This window comes from Dipodomys merriami, unplaced genomic scaffold (assembly GCF_024711535.1).
Source record: "Dipodomys merriami isolate MVZ:Mamm:240054 unplaced genomic scaffold, mDipMer1.0.p SCAF_11, whole genome shotgun sequence".
NCBI lineage: Eukaryota > Metazoa > Chordata > Mammalia > Rodentia > Heteromyidae > Dipodomys > Dipodomys merriami.
Window position 1 is genome coordinate 16,380,957 of NW_027202382.1, and position 19,237 is coordinate 16,400,193.

General features: G+C 43.6%; 1 protein-coding gene and 1 pseudogene across 6 annotated transcripts; one reads left to right on the forward strand and one right to left on the reverse strand.

The window, feature by feature from the left end:
• Positions 1 to 713: 713 nt before the first annotated feature.
• Zbtb5 (zinc finger and BTB domain containing 5) lies at positions 714 to 14,784 on the reverse strand. Of its 6 annotated transcripts, XM_070010024.1 has the most exons (4): positions 14,597 to 14,784; positions 13,256 to 13,718; positions 10,667 to 10,936; positions 715 to 5,019 (listed from the first exon to the last, which is right to left on the reverse strand). In XM_070010024.1, exon 4 carries the CDS (start codon positions 5,013 to 5,015, stop codon positions 2,985 to 2,987), a length of 2,031 nt encoding a protein of 676 aa, XP_069866125.1. In that variant the 5' UTR covers positions 5,016 to 5,019; positions 10,667 to 10,936; positions 13,256 to 13,718; positions 14,597 to 14,784; the 3' UTR covers positions 715 to 2,984. The 6 variants fall into 6 exon arrangements, with proteins under 6 accessions (XP_069866149.1, XP_069866126.1, XP_069866125.1 ...); XM_070010032.1 differs by lacking the exon at positions 13,256 to 13,718 and having other exon boundaries at positions 14,597 to 14,611; XM_070010022.1 differs by lacking the exon at positions 14,597 to 14,784 and having other exon boundaries at positions 13,256 to 14,362.
• LOC138817101 (large ribosomal subunit protein uL15-like) lies at positions 7,963 to 9,301 on the forward strand (annotated as a pseudogene).
• Positions 14,785 to 19,237: the final 4,453 nt, after the last annotated feature.

Sequence of the window (19,237 nt, forward strand, 5' to 3'; positions counted from 1 at the left end):
CCATGTCCAGATTCCTGCCTTCATCTCTTCATCAAGGATAGGACAAGCAGAGCCTAGTTAACTGTAACACTTGATCGCAATACCTAGACCATCAGAAAAATTAAAAGAGACACATAGCAAAGGAGAACTAGATTAAAGGAGGATTATAGAAGGTCAACACAGTTTTGGTAAGAATAACAATACAAATAGTAAGTTTCCACACCTACACTCTGGTCACTTTTCTCACACAGTTGTCTGCCCCTTCACATAGGTGAATGCTCTCTGTAATCTCCTCACTCTCCCAAGGCCAGGCCACAGCACTACCATTTGCAAAGCCTTGCTCTGTGCTGAAGGAATCAGCTTCAACTCTTCCTCTAGGTAAGCCAAGGGCAAAGGAGCTTTCTACACAGGAGGCAGCACAAGGCACACAGCACCAGGGTGAGTGGCCCCCTCAGAGTTATGTGGTGTACTGTGAAACCTCACTCATGTCCACAGTTCAGACACGAGTATGAGGAAACCAGGAGTAATTGAGGGGAACCATCTATCACTGTTATTGACAGTATTGTCATGGAGGCTTGGTTTTAAACGTACCAGAAAGGGCCCAAAACAAACAAGTACCAATCATGGGGTTGGAGGCCTGGCTCAGTTGGTAGAGTACCAGCCAATGAGCAAAAGGACCAGGTACCAAGTTTGAGTTGTAGTGTCAGACTACTCCCCCCAAAAAAACTAATCAAAGCAGAGCTAGCAGAGAAAGAACCTTAACCTAAGCAAATGGGGGAAAAACATATTTAGAGGCATGAATATGACAAATTTTTTATTTCAAAATCTCAACTCTTACCAGCATAGCACCACTGACAAAGGTGCCCTGATCGAACTTGATGATGTGATCACCAGAATACATTGTACAAGATTATGCCAGGCTATAATTAAGGCTAATCAATCAAAATTCAGGTCCCAATACCAGTTAGAATCCAGGCAGGATCTCTGGGGGCTGGTTCTCCAGAGAACCTTGGAATTACTTTTTTAAGTGCTACAGCATGTCTGAGGACAATGGCCCACAAGCTTGCTTCTCGCACGTAGAAACCGACTGACCAAGAGGTAGATGAGATATTCCAGGTTCCATTCAGCAGTGGAGAGAGGGCTCCAGCATGTGTCAGATGGGCCCCAATGCAAAGTCCACTTGTGCCAAGCAGGTATGAGGGGGCAGGCTCCTCGCCCCAGGCCCAGGCGGGACCTCTCTTGTTCTCCATGCTGACCTACCTGACTCCAGAGATTAATCTCACAGGACACTGGTCCCTACATCATGAGGGTAGAATTAGAGCCCCTCATATCACTTGACAATGAACCACACACAACTGAATTTCACAGATGATCCTACATCCTCCACAGTGCTCAAAAGGAGGAATCACAGGTTTCCCTTTGGGGTTTCCTCCTAGGAGTCCACAGGAGATGCCACGCCCTCTGGGAACACCATAGTTTATCCACAGAGGTATAACTGCACACACTAGACTGAGAAGATACACACTCATTTTTGTTTTAGGGTACATGTAGTTGGCTTTCTAAACTTCAGAACTGATCTCTTGAATTCTGCACAATGGTTTGCTGTCTGAGAGCTATGTAAGAAAAAATAAACTCCTGTTCATGCAGGAACTAAACTGACAGATGCATGAACCTGTGCCGTTCCCATGGCTGCACGGGTGACAGCCTCACGTTGGAGGACAGCAAGGCAAAGATTGGGGAGGTAGGGCAGGAGGGCCTAGTAGAAGCCCTGGTTAGTGTCCAGAATGCTACTCAGGTTTGAAAGCTAATGGGTAACTTCTATGTCATGGGCTCCCTAATGTCTTAAGTCTGGAAAAATATCCATCTATGAATACTACTACCTATGGACTTCACATAATTTTGCAACACTCAGTATTGGGTTGGAAGGGCAACAACAATAAAAAATTTAGTGTGTATGCTTTTAAAATATAGTATATAATAAAAACATGGAGGGTGGCATTCTGTTGGGCTACTTTGTAACTGATAACAGTAATCTAGGAGTGGGAGAGATGCCACATGGGGCATGGGAGCGTGAAGAAACAAAACAAGACAAGATGGTTTGTCCTCAGCAGAGATGCGTCTGACAGGACTGGTCTTCAACAGCTGGATGGAGCAGAGGGAAAATGTGCCAGGAAAACCCCCACAATACATGACTTCACACCATCAGAACAAAGACAAACACTAGCTCTTTGCTGACATTCAAACAGGAACTATAACATTGGTAATACAAGTTAAAATACTGCTAAAATAGCACATACAGAAATAAAACCCTACTTGTCACTCCCTACAAGTATATACTCAATTTACAACTTTGTTTTTAAGCCAGAAAAAAAAGTTAAAATATCTATCCAGCAGAGATATTTTCAAAAGTATATACAGCTATTATTCCAAGAGAATGCTCACCTGGACTCAGTGTCAGCACCATCAAAGGGCAGTGTCTGTGACTGCAACTCAGACAAAAAAATAAAAAAATTACAGTACTCTGAGACCTAGGACTGGCTCAGGATATACTTTAAAGCATCTGTGGCGGACAGGCATGTCCTCGAGGGCCTTCCTTTAAGACTGGCACCACGTTGCCGCTGGTTACACATAAGTGCGTTTTGCATCATGGTACAGGGTTGTACTAGTCTCACCAGAGGGCATAGGAAATTTAAATGCTTCACAGAGCATTTCAAAAAATTGCCTAAAAATGTTTTTTGCAGTTGCATTTTTAAATTTCTAAATATGCCACTTTTAACAACATCAAGTTGCAAACTACTGTAGGACTGGATTACTCAACCCTAAGGAAGACGCCGGTTCCAGGGATTGCATCCCTCTCACAAGTTACACACTGCTGCAGCCCAAGTGTGACATGGAACCACTCTCCACTTGCGCATCATCAAAACTGGCTGCTGAAGCCTCCATGGCATTAACTGCCCACCAAAAGTTCCAGAACTGGCCTAGACATGGTCTTACAAGGAGAAGAGTTAGAGCAAAGTGCTGGGAAGGTTGCTGCTCTGCCAGCGCAGGCAGGTCGTTTTGGAATGTTTATACAGGTGGCTAGACTGACTAAACCTCTTGCCACACTTCAGGCAGGCGTACGGCTTTTCACCTGTGTGAACACGGATGTGCTTCTTGCAATCTGTCAAAGTCAGGAAGGTTTTGCAGCAGATCTTGCAGGCATACTTGCGAGCTCCTTCTACCACCAAGACATTGTGCTCTGATAAGGCCTTCTTGCACTTTGACAAGACATCGGCAGATGCTCTGGTCAACTGTGGAGGCCCAGGCTGGGAAGGATGGCCATTTTCAAATGAGGATGTGGCCCCATTCATCATCAGCTGGGAACTGGCAGAGTTTTCAGGGATCTGTGAGCTCCTGACGGAAGTTACAACGGGCATTTTGGGAGCTATACGGCGGTAGTATGGAAAGTTACTGGCTCCTCCTCTTGGGGAACCCATCATTACCCTGGAAAAGGAGGAGTGGAGGCCCAAGCCAGACCTGGAAAAATCCATCCCAAACTGTTCTCCTTGGTAACCTGAAGTCGGCACACATGGCAGGCCCATCACCTCCTGCATGGGTCTGACAAAATGGGAGTCTGCAGGCTCGCTGAATGGATTCTCCACATGGGAGCCGGGGGCAGAGGAAGGCCCGCCTGGAGGCCCAGCCTCGGGACTCAACAAGTAAGGGGCTTCCCCCTCCAGCCTGCAGTCACTAGTAGTGTTTGGGATATTATCATCATTGCTCTGACTTGTACTAAAGTTACTCCCTCTGCTCTTGTTCAGAAAATTTGAAATGCTAAAAGTAGACTTATGTTCAAGGTTATTTGTGACTTCCAAAATGTGGATGTCACCCACCCTGTCGGTGCTGGACTGAGGATCTGAAAAACTGCGATCGCTGCTCTCGGGGCTGAGGTCTATCTTCTCGGCGCTGACGGCCACGCCCTCCACTTCCACGGACTCGCTGCCTTCGGCCTGGGAGGTGACGTCGCTCACTTCGTCCTGGGGCTCCGGGGAGCTCAGGGGCTCCGACTTCACCACCACTCTCATGTGTTCCTTCTCGCCAAGGCCAACCTCGGGGTTCTCACACGGGAAACCGCTCTTCTCGGCGGCAGCCTCCTGCTCAAAGCTCGTCTCCACCTGCGTTGCGCGAGAGGCCATGGACAGCTGCGCCATGTTGCTGGCAGTGTTGTCCGATTGGCTGGGCACCTGGGCGTCTTCCTGGGCCCCGAAAGACTGGTCAAACAGGATGCCGCCGTCTTCCTGGCTGTCCGTCATCCCGTCGGGCTTAGGATTCTCCACCATCTTCAGCGAATCTGGTGAAAAGAACTCCTCCCGAGAATGCACTCCCCCAGGCCCGGCCTCCGGGGCCACGTCGGAGACGGCGGCCTCATCCAGGGCGGGGCGCAGACGCTGCCGGGCCCGCTCCTCGGCCGACTGCTTGCGCTTATGAAGGCGCCTCATGGGGAAGGGCGTCCGCTGGTCCAGGTTACTGCGCATCGATGAGCTTATCGGGGCTGGGGGCTCCTCCACACCCTGGCTGGAACTGAGGGCTGAGCTCACGATGCTCAGCCCCAGCTGCTGCAGCATGAAGGAGCGCTGCATGCGGGCGCTCTGCTCCTGCACGCGCTCGCTGGGGGGAGACATGGGCAGCGTCCTTGTCGTCAGGTAATGTTTACATGCCTTAACGACGGAGTTCAAGTGCAGGTGAGAGGCTGCCAGTAAGACGTCCATGACATTACTCTCCCCCAGCATGAGCGTGGAGGTGTACATCATGTCAATCAGGGCGGCGAAGGCCTCCGCTGTCACCACCTCGCTATCCAGCTGGATCATGTTCATGGTCTGATCTCCTTCTGCCACTGAGAACAGGGCGCGGAAATGTGTGCTGCATGCTGCCAGCACCGAGCGGTGGGCCTTGAAGTGTCTATTCCCCACCACAATGACACAATCACAGAGCTGGCTGTGAAGTCTCTGGTAGTTCAGTTGCTGGAAGATCTGTTCAAAGTGACCTGGAAAATCCATTATCCTATAGGAAAGATGAAGAGTGTTAGGATTTAGAAAAGCTTAAGTCAAAGCCAGAACACCAAGAATGTGAGGAAAACAAGAGACATGGGTGGCCAAGCTTAGAACTTTTTTTCTTTTGTCAATTGTGGTGCTTGAACTCACAACCTGGAGGCTGTTCTTTGGGTCTTTTTGCTCAAGGCTATTGCTCTACCACTTTGAGCCAAGGCACCACTTCCGGTTAGTGATTAATTAGAGATAAGAGTCTCCTGGACTTTCCTTCCCAGGTTGGTATTTTTTTTGGGGGGGGGGGGGTCTGGTCGTGAGGCCTGAACTCTGGGCCTGGGCGCTGTCCCTCAGCTCTTCAGCTCAAGGCTAGCGCTCTACCACTTGAGCCACAGTGCCACTTCCGGCTTTTTTTTTTCTTTTTTTGCTTATGTGGTGCTAAGGAATCGAACCCAGGGCCTCATGCATGCAAGGCAAGCGCTCTACCACTGAGCCAACTTCCCAGCCCCTAGGCTGGTTTTTTTTTGGTCTGTCGTGGGGCTTGAACTCTGGGTTTGGGCACTAACCCTGTGCTCTTCAGCTCAAGGCAAGTGCTCTACCACTTGAGGCACAGCATCACTTCAGGTTTTCTAGTGGTTAATTGGTAACAATCCGACATTCATGGACCTCTCTTTCAGGCTCATGAACAGGCAGGTTGTTCAGGTGTCAAGAAAAGTGGAATGCAGGTGAGATAAAAACAGAAAGCCTGGCTGAAAGTTTGCAATTTGAAAAAAAAAAAAAAAGAAAGAAAGGCTGGAGTTGCTCAAATCATAGAACAGTGTCTATCCAGCAAGCACAAGGACCTGAGTTCAAACTCCAATACCACTAATAAACAGACAGATCATGGACTCAGCAAAGGAAATCACACAGAGACAGAGGAAATTAATGCTTATCTGGGGCAAGAAATGAATATAAATGGACAGAGGTTTTGGGGGGTAGGGAGAAGTAACAAACAATCTAGAGTTTCACTGCAGTCATAATTATACATACTTTATTAGAAAATAATTGACAGAGAAAGAGCATGTAGCATAGGCCTCTCCCAGGAAGACAGCGCTTAAGTCCTTTATTATATTATATTCACATCTTGCCTGAATTCTTCTCTTACCAAATACAAGAACCCAAGGTCAACTTAGCTGGCCTAAATTTCTGGTAAAACATACATTATACTTCAAGTAAAACCAGTAGATTGTTCCTTAATAAATAATATTGGAAAATGGAAAACAGAATGAACAAGCTTGGTCCAAAGCCATGTTTTCAGGATCCACTTTGAACTTTAGGGCTTCTACAAAATTAAACTGATAACTTACATATGAATAGGTATTAGCCATGAGCACTGGGGAAAAGCAAAAGCAACGTGTAATGTAATTGAACTTCTCAACTCACAGGTATTGCAGCCCTGTAGACTGAACCTAGAGAGCAGAATTCCCTACAGGCAATCTCAATAAATCCTCAAAATCCAAAGGCCCATGCCATGGTTCTCACCAGAGAACCGCTTTTAGACTACTGAAAGTATGCTTGTCACAGGGCATACAGCTAAGAAAGAATAAATTTAAGAGGCAACTTAAAAGATAATTTTGCTGAACCCTGTGAATTAACTAAAAGTCTGTGCTCTTTGATCTGAATTGTTTAATGCTGCTGCTACTTTGCAATCACTCTGGGCTCCAAGAAAGAGAAAATACACTGATAAACATCTTTTTTTTCTGATAAGCATCTTCTGTGGAAGGCAAACTGTGCTTCAACTAGGCAATGCCTTCTTCTTATCATTTCAAAAGAAAACACTGATGGCTGGGAATGTGGCTTAGTGGTAGAGTGCTTGTCTAGTAGGCACGAAGCCCTGGGATCGATTCCTCAGTACCACATAAACAGAAAAATCCAGAAGTGGTGTTGTGGCTCAAGTGTAGAGTGCTAGCCTTGAGCAAAAAAGCTCAGGGACAGTGTCCAGGCCCTGAGTTCAAAACCCCAGGACTTGGCAAAAAACAAAACAAGAACACAGCTGAAAACTTGGATCACCTGCCAGCCAACTTGTTCTTGTACCATTCCAATGATGAAATGATAACTTTCTAGGGCTTAAGACTAAGCTAATGGTCAACTAGGCCACATCTGAGACTTGGGACTTTAACTCTGCATATCTTTCCCATCCCCTGCCTTGATTCTCCCTACTTAACTTGAAGTCATAGTCTGTATCCCTGAAGATGGCTAAAGATGCACTGAAATGCTGTCTTCTAATGGTTGCCAAATAACAAATCTCCTTTCTCCACCCATCACAATGTTTCTTTACTTGGCATATGAGGGCCTGTGATGGTCCTATTTGGGACTCCTGGACTTTGGACTTGGGATCTAAAAACTCAGTATCACAAAGACGGCAGATAACAGATGCTCTTTGATGTCTTTAACTCCCATTTCCTGGCCAGGGAAGCAGGAAAATTTTCTTGTTCTCATATCTCTCTATTTTAACTTTTTAAACTAAAATAAATCCTTGCTAAAACTTTCACATTGTGAGACTCTCTTTTTTGTGAGACACCCTGAAATGCTTTTCATGATTGGATTTCAAGGACTTGTGATTTTTTTGTGTGGAAATCTGAAAGCAGAGGGGAGCTCTCATCCATTCTTCGGTGACATAACCACTTGCTCTGGTGCCCTGCTCTGATGGGATAAGCCACCACTGTTCAGGATCCTGGGAAATAACTGAAATGGCAAACTCTAGATTCAAACAAAAAAATACGTAACTGTGCCAACTGAGCGTAACTGTGCCAACTGAGCGTATGTGCCATTTAGCTAGACCAGGCGAGTAACTACTGGGATGGAATCAAAATGTAAATGGTAGTTTCCCTCCCTCCATTCCTACTCCCCTAAACACCACTTAATATATACTCTTCTAGAGATGACAAGAATATGGAGTATGTGCATGACTGTTCTTCCTATAATGACCATCTACCAAAGAGGTAAAACATCCTGATTTTTCTACTGTAATGATAAAGAAACTGCAGTTACTCTTTTACATGCCTTATGTATCTGTAGCAAAATTCTACAAGGCAAAAATATGTAAATGTTTTATATTTTGACCATGTTACAAAATTGCCTTCAGTAGAGGGCACAGCAGTCCTACTTAATATTTGTGGCTGCATACTTGCTTCATTTCAGCCTCCTAAGTAGCTAGGATTACTGTGCCTGAGTCATCAGTCCTCCAGCTATTTTAAACTTTTTGGTATTTGTAATTCAGATAAATAAAATGCCTTACCCATTTTTTTGTGTTCCAGTCCTGGGGCTTGAACTCAGGGCCTAGGCACTGTCCCTGAACAGGCTAGCGCTCTGCTACTAGAGCCACATCTCCACTTCCAACTTCTTGTAATTTATTGGAGATAGCGTCTCATGGACTTTCCTGTCCAGGTTGGCTTCACACCATAATCCTCAAACCTCAGCCTCCAAGTAGCTAGGATTATAGGCATAAGCCCAACTCACCCTTTCTTAAGCCATGCAGTAAAAATCAGACTGTCGGGCCCTAGTTAGGACTGGATAGATCGTGCAGGGAGATCTGACCACCTTAGCACCAACTGCCATTGATCACCATAACTGTTTCAGAAATGAGTTATCTGACACAAGCCAGTCCAATCAAAGTTTGCCCTGGGGACTTAAAGAGGTATTGTTTTCACTCAAAATACAAACTTGCTAAAACAATATCTATTTTAATATCTAATATTATATTTCTATTTAAAATTTAAGAAGTCTAAATAGCTTCCTTGGTCTTAGCCACCAACATGCCTTACTACTGAACTCCTTTTTGCACAGAGCCATCCAGATTTAGGAAGACTCAGAAATTTCAGGGCTACCTGAGCCATGGCCACAGAACTCAGGAGGATGCAGTAATGCTGGTGGTATGGATTGACTTTGACAAATGTCACCCAGGTTACTTTGGGAAACTTGGTATGAGGCATTACTTCTTAAAAGGAACAAAAGCTTTTACCCAGCTGTCAACCTTGATAAACTGTGGACATTGGTCAGTAAGCAGACACAAGTAAATGCCGCTAAAAACAACTGGTATTGCTTCCACTGTTGATGTGGTTCCATAGGACTACTACAGAGTTCTGGGGAAGGGAAAGCTCCCTATGCAGCCTGGTATCATGAAAGCCAAATTCTTCAGTGGAAGAGCTGAGGAGGAAAGTAAGGGTATTGGGGGTGCCTGTATCCTGGTGGCCTGAAGCCATATAGAAGGAGGTTCATTAAATGTGTAGGTTATAAAGTAACATCTCCATATTCCTGTTTGTGTATTGGGATCCTGCCCAACAAATCCTAGAAATGAGGGGTGTGGCCCCTCCTGAAGCGTGTTGACAATTAAAATACATTTTAAAATGCCTAAAAAAAAGCCTAAATATACTTCTCCTCTATTAGTAGATGCTACCTGCTACCCATCACAATTGCCTCTCCTAAAACCTTTTCAGCAATTAAAAAATAATTTCCAAGGTCTTTATCATAGATGCAGTCTCATTTCTTGTGTGTATGTGTGTATGCACGCGCACACACACACACACTCTCATGCACTGGTCCTAGGGCTTGAACTCAGGGCCTAGGCACTATCCCTGATCTTTTGTACTCAAAGCTAGCACTCTACCACTTGAGCCACAGCACCACTTCCAGTTTTCTAGTGGTTTATTGGAGATAAGAGTCTCATGGAGTTTCCTGCCAGGGCTGGCTTTGAACCATGATCCTCAGATCTCAGCCTTTCTAGTAGCTAGGATTTCAGGCCTGAGCCACCGGTGCCCGGGTAGCTTCCAACTTTTAAGTGGTTAATTGGAAGTAAGAGTCTCATGGATTTTTCCTGCGTGGGCTGGCCTTGAACTGTGAGACTCAGATCTCAGCCTCTTTAGTAGATAGGATTACAGGTGTGAACCACTGCGCCCTTTATTTCTTAATGAAAAAAACCTGTACATTTATTAAGATGTCATGCCAAAGTATTGGAAGTATTGCTATTGATGGTGGCAAAAGCCCAATTATCTGGCTCTACTTTGTCTCTTTACTTTTTCTCTTTCTTTTCTTTTTTCTTTTCTTTCTTTCTCTCTCTTTCTCTCTTTCTTACTTTTTCTTTCTTTCTTTCTTTCTCTTTTCTTTAACCTTTCCTGAGTCATTCTCTCCTATGATTAACCTAGATTCCAGAAACAGGACTAATTAGTAGACCACTTTGTAACAAGGGACTAAAATTAACCCTGAGCAATAGCAATCCTAGAAGAATACATCATCCCAAATGTAACTGTCCTATGATGGAAGGGAACTGAAGCTGCATCCTGGGTCAGGGATATAGTCTCCAGTGATGACAGGGATAACAGCTTTTCAGAGCCACCTCACAGAGCCAGAACTGAAACAACAATCCACCAGATCACTGGTGTGACAAGATTACCTGCTGTCACTATGCAAACTCCCAACATCTGCCTTTGTTTCCCTTTCTTATAAAAATCTCAAAGATCCCATCAGCTTTTTTTTTTTTTTTTTTTCCTTTGGTTGGTCGTGGGCTTGGTTGGCTTGGGCGCTATCCCTGAGCTCTTCAGCTCAAGGTGAACACTCTACCACCTGAGCCACAGCAGCACCACTTCCAGTTTTCTGGTGGTTAATTGGAGATAAGAGTCTCATGGACTTGCCTGCCTGGGCTGGCTTTGAATGGCGATCCTCAGGTATCAGCCTCTGAGTAGCTAGGATTACAGGCGTGAGCCACTGGCACCCAGCTCCATCAGCTTCTTGACAGGCCTGGGGTTACTGAGTCTCTGTCTAACTCTTCCCATTTGTGTATTGATGAAGCTCCTTTCTCTGCCCTTCATCATTGCTCATTTTTTTGAGTAGTGTTTTGCAATACTTCAGTGGGAGTCTTGGCGCCAGGGCTTTAGCCTCACACTTTGGTAACAGGGCCTTGCCTGTAAAGAAGATTTGAAAAAAGAAAGAAAGGATTGTTTCAACTCTAGGCCTCCATTCTCACCTGACTGTTTTGCCACTTCTCCAATTCCTATTCTATCACTTCTGAATCATTTATCAAATCTATAAAGGTCAGTAGGAGCCTGATACTTGGCCTGATGAATTCTCTTTGATAATCTATTCAAAATAAAATATAATGTATTATTACTAGATGTGTTTAGATTTTTGAAGCATTTCTGGGTTCCTGTTACAACAGAACCTCCAAACAGTGGCTTCCTTTCCCAGACCTCTGTCCTCACTTCTCTTTGTAGTAGAGATTAAAAGAGAAAGACTATAAAGGTGAAAGACTTGCATTTTTAGAGGAAAATGATTGAATATAATTTAAATTATAACTGACTAAGATATACTGTAAAATAAATTCCACCATGTTGACAATATTTTACCCAGGAAGAAAAGGCAATAATTCATTCTAATCACTTTAAAATAAAATAAAGCATCTGTAAACCTTTGTTATCAAGTATAAAAAGTAACAGCTTATCCAAGTACAGTTCCAAAAAAGCATATTTACCACCATCCTTTTAAGTTTATAAAATAAACATTTGGAATTTCCTTTTATATAAACAAGTCACTTTCTAGGAGCTCTTTTCAATAACAAACTTTCTCAAGAGCACAAAGGCAAATTTGGCAAGTACACTGATATATTAAAATTATTGAGTGCAAATATCTTTTAGTTATATTACATTTCATTACATTTAAAATGCCAGTGATTATAAACTTCATTGCTAGAAAAGCCGTTTTTTTTTATTCTTTTTTGGTCTGTGATAGAGGTGGCTATGTGGCCCAGGTTGGTCTCAGACTAGTGGTGGGATTTCAGGTGTGGACCACCAATCCCAGCTAAATTGTCAGGACAATGCTTACTTACACCACTCTGTCTTCAAGAAAAAGAAAATGTGAACAAAGGGTTGGGAAGGTGGCTCAGTGGTAGAGCGCTTGCCTTGCATGCCTGAGGCCCTGGGTTTGATTCCTCAGCACCACATAAGCAAAAAGAAAAAAGCCGCAAGTGGCGCTGTGGCTCAAGTGATAGAGCGCTAGTTTTGAGCTGAAGAGCTGAGGGACAGCGCCCAGGCCCAGAGTTCAGGCCCCACGACTGGATCCAAAAAAAAAGAAAATGTGAACAAAATGTGTTTTAGTATTTAGAAAATGCATGAGTCATCAATTCAATTATGTTAGAAGATGAAAAGAAAAATTATCTACAGGTAAAATAACCTCAACTACTAAGAATCTATTCTTATTTATTATACTATAATAAAGTTGATACTCCAACACATATTTTACCAAATACACATAGAAATAATGAGAGATACTCTGAAAATGATCTGAGATTAAAAGCCACTGTTCAGTGATGAAAATGATGAAAATAACTGTAAAGAGCAAGAGGTCACTCAACAGCTGGTCAGTTAGCATGTGAGAAGTTCACTTCCTACTTAGACAAAAGGTGTAGTGTAGTGTTACAATCCTTCCCACCTGCTACTGTAGGGAAAATAGCCTCTACTAGACAACATTCATGAGAATCATTAAGTACAAAATTATTTTAAAAATCATATACTCAAAACAAAGGGTAAAAGTATTTACAACTTATATTTTTAAAAGCAGTTGAAAGCTAACATGGAATCAATAACTTGGGCTCTTTTCTCCCTTCCCAAAAAGAATGTGAAGCAGACTCAAGATTCTATGTCAGGACTACAGCAAGTTTTATCACTTGCAAGAACACAAAACGTTTTTGTAGTCTCTAACAGAATAAAACATGTACATACATTTTGCTGGGAGTCATTTTTAAAAATCTTTCCACATAAGATCGGAGAGAGAGAAGACAATGGCATTTTAATATATTTTTTGTGACTTCCAAAAAAAAAAATCCTTCCACATGGAAGAGTCTAAATTTAGGAAAACATCCCTGCCTTACATGCTTTCATCTTAATTTCATCACATGTGTAGAATTTTGCTTGAGATATTTCAATTAATCAAATCCAGTCTTCCAACACCCCAGCTAACTGAAAGTTACATTTTAGGATGTTGTTGTTGTTGTTGTTTAGAGGTACAAGAGTTTGAATTTTGGGCCTTGCCCTTACTCAGCTGGTGAGCTACCACTTGAGCCAAATCTCCAGCTGGAAGTTGCATTTTGCAACAACTTTTAGAGGAAAAAAAAAAATCTCAAAATCAAAGCAAAAAAAATGTCTTCAGAACTCTTCAAAAAGTCCTGGTCTATTTATTTAATGCAAAACTTAAAGGGCCATAATAAGTCCTTAACTAGTTAAGCTTACCTGGCAGGGTCACTAAGCTGGCTGCAGTGACCAAGTCAGTCTTCCCAAGTTGTTGAAATGTCCAGAAGAGTTAAAGCAAACAGTGGAAGGCCTTCCTTTGGCTTAAGGGCTTTTTTCTCTGAAATTCTTTCTCCTCTATTCATCTGGTATCTTCCCTCCCCACTCTTTTAGCTACTGCCAAACAGCTTCGTCAAGAATCACAAGACTTTAGCAAAGGAAAAGCAAATTCTCCAGAAAAAGTAAGATATCTAGCCCACCTTTTCAAATGACCCAAGGCCCAACCGTCCCATAAAGCAAGTCATCAGCCATGACTACAGCACAGTATTTTCTTCAATCTCCAAAAAATTCAAATAGATATGACATCTTCTACTTAGTCCAACTTTTTTTTTTTAATGGATGTAGTTTGGATTTTTTTTGTTGTTTCAGTTGTTGAAGGTGAAGAGTTTTCTTCTATTAACTGGATCTAGAGCACAATACTTAGTAATCAAGATTTTAATGTTTTTCCCCAAAAATGTTTTCTTCAAGTTAAGTATTTTTTATTTTGTCTTCTAGTTAGGAATTTGCTTCTACAGTATTCACCATGCCAAAATGCAGACTGGCATTTTAGGGAAGGGAAAGGAAACAAAAAGAAAAACCTAATCTTCAACCCCCCTTACACTGCCTAACACAGATGGTTCGATACAAATCCGTCCTCCAGAGGAAGATGACAAAATGACCGACTCTTACCACCACACCTCCTACAGCTTCTCAACACGAAGCCCGAAAGTAGGAGGCATTCAAAAACGCCTATTCAACACTTTAGTCTTTCCTAACAAGTTGAGACATTCCGAAACTGACTCCACCCCTCCGGAGCCCCCGCCGGCTCCCGCATCCACACTGTCTGGGGCCTGGGTCGGATGAAATGAGATCCAGTCGCTCGAGAAGACCCAGGATGGGGGCAAGATGAGCCACCCGCCTCCATCCCGCAGGGCAACAGACCTTCTATTCATCCCGCAAGGCTGTAGGTCCAGAGGCCTTTGCTACCCCATCCCGGGAAGCTCCGTTCCCAGCTACAGATCCGCGGGGACACGAGCCCCCGCCCCACCCCGCAGACAGACAGCCTGGCGTCGGGACACGGGGGACGCCTGCGCAGAAGAGCCCGTCTCCTATCCGCCTGGCCCTCCGATCGGAAAGGTAACAATACCCTCTCGGAAAGACAGGAAGGGTAGGCGAGGGACATCAGTACGTGCCTGCGCGCCCTCAGACGCTTGGGCGCGCCCCCGGGGCTCAACCGATTCGGCGTGAGCGCGCCGCGCGCACACGCGCGCACCTCCAGGGCTGGAGCTGACAGGGTCGCCTCACCTGAGTTGGGCTCCGCCCCCTTTCTCCTCACTGGAGGAGGCGGTGACCCTTCTCCGAGCGGACCTGACACTGTCGGAGGAGGCGGGAACGTCCAGACTGGCGTCTCGGTGAATGGGGCGTCCTCTCCCTTCCGCCCGCCTTCCTCCCGCCCACCCCTCCTTTAGTCACCCGGCTCCTTCAGCCGGTTCGTCGAGGTTCTCTGTGAACGCGGCGACGGCGACCGGCAGTAAGCGGAAGTGACGCGATACGAGATCACCTAAACCCGCTTCATTCCTCCGCCTCTCTAACTGGATTTTCACCAATCAGCAAAGGGGAGGGCGGGGCCTGAGCTGAATTGTAGCCAGCTGCGTACCGAACCTGAGGAATTTACTCGGCCCCCTAAAAAACTGACCAATCCACGGTCCCAGGAGCCTGGTTGTGTTTACTACCGACCCAATCCCTGAGCGCTCTGGCCAATCAGCGCTGGCCTTGCAATAGGTAACCTTGTTATCAAATGCCTTTTAAGGCGGGATTTATCATTAACTCAGAAAAGCAACTGCGGGCCACAGCCAATCAAAACCTAGTGTAGTTGAAGCCAGCGGGTTTTCCGCCTAGTTGAGTCAATCACCATCTGTACTGATCGGGCGGGCTGGTCCGGCCATTGGCTGGTACGGAAGTATTTCCCTACTGTCACGGCTTGGGCTCTTGGAATTGAGTTACCATCACCGAGTCCTTGCACTCTCCGTGTCGGAGGTTGCTTTCAACTTTTAAACATTGGAAGAGATAAAATGAAATTCCAAGACACTGCTTTTGTTGAACTTAAGTCGAAATCCAGGCTTAAAATGCAGAATCAAAACGACACAATGAGGTGGGACTCCGCCCATGTCCAGTCGGAGTGGCGTGTGGCTATAATAGAAAAGCCGACCACGCTGGCCCCCAGGCCGGGCAGGTCTCGAACCCCAAGTACGACTGGGCCCTGTCGTCTTTGCCGCGGGTCCTGTAAGCTTGTAGTCTACAGAGCCAAGCTTACGATCACCAGCCATCCAAGGAAAAGCAAAGTTGACTGCAAAAAGCATCGCAGCCGGGACACGGAGGAGCTGGGGTCCTACTTCTGTGGGGTCAGGACGGACAAGAGAAGGTCCAGAGCTGCACCCAGTGTTTGAGAGGATGAAGAGCCTGAGCTTTGATGAAGGCCCGCTGGCACTGGTTGGGAAGAATCTCAGCTTCCTCCGAAGAAGGGGCTGGAAAGCCCAGAACATGGGGCCCTTCTGCGGGAGCAGTCCCAAAGCTAGGCTGGAAGACAAAGAAAAGCAGGCTCGCAAAGCGCGACCCGGCCCTTGGTTGGGTGCACCGGGAGGCGATCAGGGGTGTGTCTCCAAAACTTAACATGCAATATCATTTTAGCTCATTCTCTCCCGTCCAGCTGGAAATGTCCTCTTTGAAGTTGATGGTCAGTTCAGTTCTTTAACATTCCCTGACAATTTACAGCCTTTATGCATGTATTTTACAGCAGAGATTGGGCAATGAAATAAACATTATAGAATGCTGGTCATCAACCAGGCACTATGATCCTTATAATAATTCTGTGACCTAAATATTAAGTCATTTACAAACTGTTGGTGTACTTTTTAAAAATAATGTAGTAGTTTGTCAAATTTTAAAATATGTAGGGGTGAGGAGAATGAGGCATGATTCCCAAGCTAACCTCATACAAAAGAAAATCAATACAACATAGCATTATTAAGAAGGCTGCCAGGGCGCCAGTGGTTTACACCTGTAATACTAAGGAGGCTGAGATCTGAGGATCATGGTTCAAAGCCAGCCCAGGGAAGAATGTCTATGAGACTCATATCTCCAATAAACCACCAGAAAATCGGAAATGGTGCTGTGGCTTAAGTGGTAGAGCGCTAGCCTTGAGCTGAAGAGCTGAGGGACAGTGCCCAGGCCCAGAGTTCAAGCCCCAAGACCAAAAAAAAAAGAAAGAAAAAGGAAAAGAAAGCTTATTAAGACATCATATTATCAAGGGTTTAGATATAAAATAACCACACTCATTACTAGTGGAAATAGAAATTGGTAGTCTATAGAAGGCAAATTGGGAATAGCTAATCAATGGAATCTGTTTGGCCCCATCAATGTGGTTTGAAGATTATTTAAAGCTGAAAACATCTCAATGTACTGCATCCACAGGGGGGAAAAATCGTATAAAAACTTCTCTTGCTGATAGAATGGAAGAATCTGTAAAATATAGTCGCCTTAAATCCCCTCACTGGTTTACAGCCAGAGAGAATTTTCTATACCTTCAGATTGAGCAAAGTGGCTTAGGTCTTAGTCCCAGATACTCAGGAAGGTGATATGGAGAGGATAGTCAGGGCTACATGGGAAGACTCTATCTAAAAAAAAAAGGTTTTTTTTTTCTTTTTTCCCTCAACTCAACCTCCTAATAATATCATCACATTGGAAGATAGGACTTCAACATATATAATCCCTATTCAACATCAAAATCCCTATTTTGATCAAGATTGTAATGGGATTCTTTCTCTTCTAATAATGACATGGGACACTAGATCTCCTTTTGTATAAATAGTGAGAGAAAGTGGTCATCTTCAATTCAAGGAGATACGGTCTTCATCTTTGATTTCCAAGCCTCCAAAACTATGAGAAGTAAATGTTAAACTTACCTACTCTATGAGTTTGTTTTATAGCATACCCCTTGAAACTAATACCATATATACCACTCCCTCTTCAAAAACAACCACTGTAAATATTCAACAAAGATTTATATCTTATAATTCAATAGTGATATAAAATGCCACATTAATAATCCAATGAATCCAAAGGAATGCAAGGGGAAAAGGAGTAACAATTACAACAAAAAATAATAGAACAAATTTAAAATAGTAACTAGATGATAGATATAAACTCAACCTTACAGATAATTGCATTAAATGTAAACGTGGAAAACACCAGTGGTTCACACCTGTAATACTAGCGACTCAAGAAGCTGAGATCTGAGAATGTAAGTCAACCCATCTTTAGTAGAAAAGTCTGAGCCTCTACCTCCAATTAACCAACAAAATGCCAGACAGAAGACATGGATAAAATGGTAGAGTATTGGCTATGAGCAAGAAAGCCAAGTGAGAGCTTAAGGTCAGGTTTAAACTTTAAAAAAAAGCAAGCAAAGGCAAATAATAAAACATGAGAAAATGTGTACCATATAAATATCAACAACAAAAAATGCATTAATAATGGATAAAACGGGCTTCAGGACAAGTTATATATCACAAGCAGTAAAGAAGGATTGGGGGGAGGCATGATTCAGTTGGGAAATTGCTGGCATAACAAAAGCAAACCCTTGAGTTCAAACCTCAATACTGAAAAACAAAAAAAGAAGTAAAGGCAGACATTTTTAATGCTCAAAAGTTTAATTCATCCAGAAGAAATAATGTGCCTAAATGAAAACCATACCCTTAGGAACAAAGATTCTAAACACAGAAAGCCACTGGAAATGACAAAAGTAAAAAAACAAATCCTAGGAACTTCACATTGTCTAGCTCTCCGAGTATATTTTCATCTTCATTTTTTTGTATTTCTTGCAAATTTCTGAGAGCAAGGATTTTGGTTGTTTTTTTGTAAGTTTTTTTTATGGTGCTAGGTCTCAAACCCAGAGCCTCCTATATGGTAGGAAAGTGGTCTAACACTGAGCTATGACCCCAGCTGAGAATTGTATATTTTTATTTTACCTTATAACTTATCTTCTTGTGCCTTGCATAAGATTAAAAGATAGAATGAGAACTTAAAAAGTTGAAACAAGCCTGGCACCAGTGCCCATGCCTGTAATCCCAGCTGAGTTTTGAGGATCCTGGTTTGAAGCCAGTTAGGCCAGGAAAGTATGTGCGATTCTTATCTCCCATTAAGTCACCAAAAAGCCAGTAGCACAACTGTGACTCAAGTGTTATAGCACCAGCCTTAAGTGAAAAGGCTTACAGACAGTACCTAGGGCCTGAGTTCAAGCCTATTACTGGCATATCACAAAAATAATTATAAAGAGATTTCAATTTAATCTATCTGTGTATAGGTACAATGCATTTGATCAGTGTTACCCTTTCCCTCATACACCCCCCCAATCTATCCCAGACTTACCCACCTATTTTTGAATATATACATTGAGTACTATGATTTTATTGGCCCATAATTTGATTTCCCTTCATCCACCCCCCCTCTTCTTAAGTCCCATCCTCCTCAGACAAAACATATTTCAGCTTCCTGATATTTATTTTGTTAACCAACAGTTAATTGTTTAAAGAAGTAACATCATAGGACTATAATCTGTTTGATTAAGTAAATATGCATATGGTCTTGCATATATTTTCATATACATTTATATTTTCAGATCTATTACTTTATTTTGCATTGGTACTGGAGCTTGAACTCAGGGCCTATGTGCTGTCATTTAGGTCATTTGCCCAAGGCTAACATTCTGTGACTTGAGTCCCAGCTCTAATTTCTGGAGTTTTAATAGTTAATTGGAGATTGGAATCTCATGGACTTTTCTGCCTGAGCTGACTACGAACTGCAATCCTCAGATATTAGCATTCTGAATAGCTAGGATTATAGGCAAGAGTCATCAGCAACTAGCTAACCTGATATTTTAAATTTTACAGG